Source organism: Rhinopithecus bieti, unplaced genomic scaffold (assembly GCF_001698545.2).
Source record: "Rhinopithecus bieti isolate Rb0 unplaced genomic scaffold, ASM169854v2 scaffold_24390, whole genome shotgun sequence".
Classification (NCBI taxonomy): domain Eukaryota; kingdom Metazoa; phylum Chordata; class Mammalia; order Primates; family Cercopithecidae; genus Rhinopithecus; species Rhinopithecus bieti.
Genome location: NW_016811706.1, coordinates 1349152 through 1353305, shown reverse-complemented (window position 1 = coordinate 1353305; position 4154 = coordinate 1349152). Strand labels below are relative to the sequence as shown.

The following is a 4154-nucleotide window of genomic DNA, read 5'->3' as shown; positions in this document are numbered from 1 at the left end:
AAAAAAAAAAAAAAAAAAAAAAAAAAAAAGTTAGCTGGGTGTGGTGGCACAGGCCTGTAATCCCCAGCTACTCAGGAGGATGAGGCAGGAAAATCACCTGAACCTGGGAGGCAGAAGTTGCAGTGAGCCAAGATCGTGCCACTGCACTCCAGCCTGGGTGACAGAGTGAGACTCTGCCTCAAAAAAATAAATAAAATAAAATAAAATAAATAAAAATCAGAGACTCCAGGATAGCAAAGTTCTCCAGGTCTTTGCCAGCAACATATACTTCTTTGATATCATGATCCAATTATTCCCTAGTATCGAACCAAGAATAAAGAAGCAAGCTTCCGATTATAGATGTGAAACAAAAACCAAACATTCTTCTGCCACTTTCACCTTTCCTACCCAGACAAACCCACTCCAGCTGGTGCCAGCTGACCCCACCTGTCAATTTTGGGAAGTGTGGTGATCCAGACCAGCAGTGGGATGAGGAAGGCTGCTGTCTTGCCGCTGCCAGTCTCAGCCACGCCAATGATGTCACGATTCTGTAGCCCAATGGGAATTGCCTGACGCTGGATAGGTGTTGGTTCCTGCAGTGACCCCGAGAAAGAGTAATAGGTACAGGCAGAATTATACAACCTGGGCTACCACTGATAGTAGTAAGCACATCTGCTAGTGCAATGGAAGGATGCCAAGTACAGTTCACAGAAATGGGGACCCCAAGAAGAAACATAATCACTAAAAGCTGACGCTTCTACCAGAAAGTGACAGAAAAGGTCACATTGGTACCCACTAGCAGTGATGGCTCCAAATAGTCAAGGAACAAAGTTCTCTATTCCCAAACTAGTGCAGGAATATTTCAGATCTTTTGGGCCAATCTACCCCTCCTTACCTTATAGCCACACTTATCAATGACCTCCAAGATGTGTGGGGGCAGAGAAGAGTCTTTCCAGGATCGGATGGGATTGGGGATCTTGCCACCTTTGGTGGTGATGCTGTAGTCCTCACGGAAGATCCGCCAGTCCCTGTCTGTCATCTCATCTAACTTTTTCTGAGACCAATGACGATCATCCCAGCGCTGCTTGGCTTCCTTCTTACGAAGTTTGCGGAGTCTTGCCCTGGAGCAAGGTGTGAGGAGTAAGTAGAATCAGTGCCCTCCAACTCCTTTCTGTAGAGCCTCTGGGCTCTGTCCAGCCACCCTAGCCTTGATCACTCACTCCTCCTGCTCCTTTTCTTCCAGGGTTCGCCTCTTCTCCATTAGGTCTCCATAGAAACGTGACTGCTCTCGTTTCTGCTGCTTGAGGTCAATGCCTGCAATGAAGCCTCGCCCTAACAACTGCACCTGGTGCCGTTCTTTATACCTGGGATTACGACAGAGGAAACGAAAAAAGAAGGAGCTGTTACAGCAGCAGGAGGGAAGGGCAGACTACTAATATGAAACAGTTCCTCCTGGACAGGGTCTTTCTTCCACCAGAGGGCTGGCTGACTACCAGTCTACCAATTTTCCATCCTGGCTTGTCTTACTTCCTCCACCTCTGTAGTCATCAGCTCTCTAGGACTGCCTAGTGGAAAAGACCTAGAATTCAGGCCTGAAGCCACTCACAGGGGGTTGTAGTCAATGGATGTGTCCTCAGATGCATCCCACTCAAAAACAAATTTTCGGTCATTGAGATGTCTCGTTCGGCGCCGTTTTTTGATGCCACCCAGGTAACGTTCCTGCCCAGGGAGGGAACACAAAGCACATGAGCCTTGAGGCCCAATTCTCACATGCAGAGATCACAATGGCCAAATAACTAAACCTCATTTTTGTGTGTGGGAGAGAAGTGAAGATGGATCCAAGGCCTGCACCTTAATGGCATGCAGTTCCTTGCTCTTATCCTTCTCTTCACGGATCTTCTGCCGCCCTTCCTCATCCTCATTTCCATTGGTCTCCCGTTCCATCCTCTCCCTGCGTTCCCGACGTTCCCGTTCCTGAGGATCTTCTGCAGATCAAAGAAAGCAAAGCTGCAGAAGAGCTCATGGAAGAAAAGAGGAGAGGGAATGGAGGGAATCCAGACGAGGAACATCAAATGAAGAAAAAAAGGGCTAGACTTATGATATGGGGTAAATGGAGATCTAACAGAAAAATGTTTTCTCATAAACTCCCACCATCCTTCCCTTTTCCAAACTTCAGAGTGAACAGGTTTCTATCTCTCCTAAGAGACATTGTATCTCATCCCACTCTTTCCTCTTCCATCTAGGGGCTACACAGGGTAGAATAACGAACCCAACATCTTCCTGCCCAAGTCTTGGAACTGTTTCCTTTTTTTCCTCTCTTCTTCAAGCATCCTCTGCCGCTCTTCCACCTCCTGCTGCCGTCGCTTTAGAGCTTCAGCCTCTCGTTCTGCTTTGGAGAGGAACTTGGGCTACAAAACAGATTGGAACTGTCAACAAAGGATCTGGGAGCAGGGTACAATCACATCACTGATGGGGAGATGGCACGGAACCCAAAAACATTTGCTCAAGCATTAAGCCTGTTGAGGAAAACATAAATAGGCCTTGGACTCGGTTATGAACTGAACTACGTCCCCTACAGAATTCTGTGTTTTTTCAGGCTGGACATGGTGGCGCATGCCTGTAATCCCAGTGCTTTGGGAGACCTAGATGGGAGGATTGCTTGAGGCCAGGAGTTCAAGACCAGCCTGGGCAACATAGCAAGATCTTGTTTCTACAAAAATAAAAAAACTCAGCCAGACATGATGGCATGTGCCTATAGTCCCAGCTACTCAGGAGGCTGAGGCAGGAAAATCATAAGAGCTCAGGAGTTGGAGGTTATAGCGAGCTGTGATTGCACCACTCTACTTCAGCCTGGGCAAAAAAGCAAGACCTTATCTCTTTAAAAAAATGTCATCGGGCGCAGTGGCTTGTGCCTATAAATCCCAGCACTTTGGGAGGCCAAGGCAGACAGATCACGAGGTCAGGAGTTCGAGACAAGCCTGGCCAGCACAGTGAAACCCTATCTCTACTAAAAAATACAAAAAATTAGCCAGGCATGGTGGCGCGTGCCTGTAATCCCAGCTACTCAGGAGGCTGGGTCAGGAGAACTGCCTGAACCTGGGAGACGGAGGTTGCAGTGAGCCGAGATCGTGCCATTGCACTCCAGCCTGGGCAACAGAGCGAGACTCCATCTCAAAAGAAACAAACAAACAAAAAATACATGTGTTATATATATTTTTTGCGACAGACTCTTGCTCTGTTGCCCAAGCTGCAGTACAGTGGTGTCATCATGGCTCACTACAGCTTCAACCTCCTGGGCTCAAGCAATATCCTTGCCTCAGCCTCCTAAGTAGCTGGGACTACATATGCATGCTACCACAGATGGCTAATTTTTTAAATTTTATAGAGATGGGTTTTCACCATGTTGCCCAGGCTGGTCTAAAAATCCCTGGCTCAAGTGATCCTCCCATCTTGGCTTTCCAAAATATTGGGATTACAGGTGTGAGCCACTGTACCCAGCTCAAAATTCGTATGTGGAAGCCCTAACCCCTAGTATCTCAGAATGTGACTGTATGTGGAGACAGGGCATGTAAAGAGGTGATTAAGTTAAAACGAGCCCATTAGGCTGGGCACAGTGGCTCATGCCTGTAATCCCAGCACTTTGTGAGGAAAAGGAAGACAGATCACTTGAGCCCAGGGGTTCCAGACCAGCCTGGGCAACATGGTGAAATCCTGACTCTACAAAAAATACAAAAATTAGCTGGGCGTTGTGGCACGCACCTGTAGTCCCAGATATTTGGGAGGCTGAGGTGGGAGGATTGCTTCAGCTTGGGAGGCAGAGGTTGAAGTGAGCCGATATCACGCCACTGTACTCCATCTCGGGTGACAGAGTGAGACTCTGTCTCAAAAAAAAAAAAAAAAAAAAGGCCTTTTAGGGTGAGCCCTAATCCAATACAAGGGGTACATGTGTACACAGGGAAGACCATGTGAAGAGCTGAGGAAGAAGACAGTTTTATAAGCCAAGGAGAGAGGCCTCAGAAGAAACAACCCTGCTGACACTCTGCTCTCAGACTTCCAGCCACCAGAACTATGAGAAAATTAATTTCTGTTGTTGAAGTCACCCAGTCTGTGGTATTTTGTTATGGCAGCCTGAGCAGTTGAATGGAGACCCCCAAGTACTTACCTTAGCCTCAGCT

The 4154-nt window shown here is 47.5% G+C and overlaps 1 protein-coding gene across 1 annotated transcript in view; it reads right to left on the bottom strand.

The window, feature by feature from the left end:
* The window catches only part of DDX23 (DEAD-box helicase 23), a 20574-nt gene that overhangs the window by 6304 nt on the left and 10116 nt on the right, over positions 1–4154 (bottom strand). The window contains exons 5-11 of the mRNA XM_017894712.1: positions 4142–4152; positions 2249–2387; positions 1831–1964; positions 1586–1698; positions 1200–1343; positions 875–1100; positions 388–572 (exon numbers count right to left, since the gene is read on the bottom strand). Of these exons, the coding sequence (XP_017750201.1) occupies positions 388–572; positions 875–1100; positions 1200–1343; positions 1586–1698; positions 1831–1964; positions 2249–2387; positions 4142–4152 (952 nt within the window). The remainder of the gene's footprint in view (positions 1–387; positions 573–874; positions 1101–1199; positions 1344–1585; positions 1699–1830; positions 1965–2248; positions 2388–4141; positions 4153–4154) is intronic.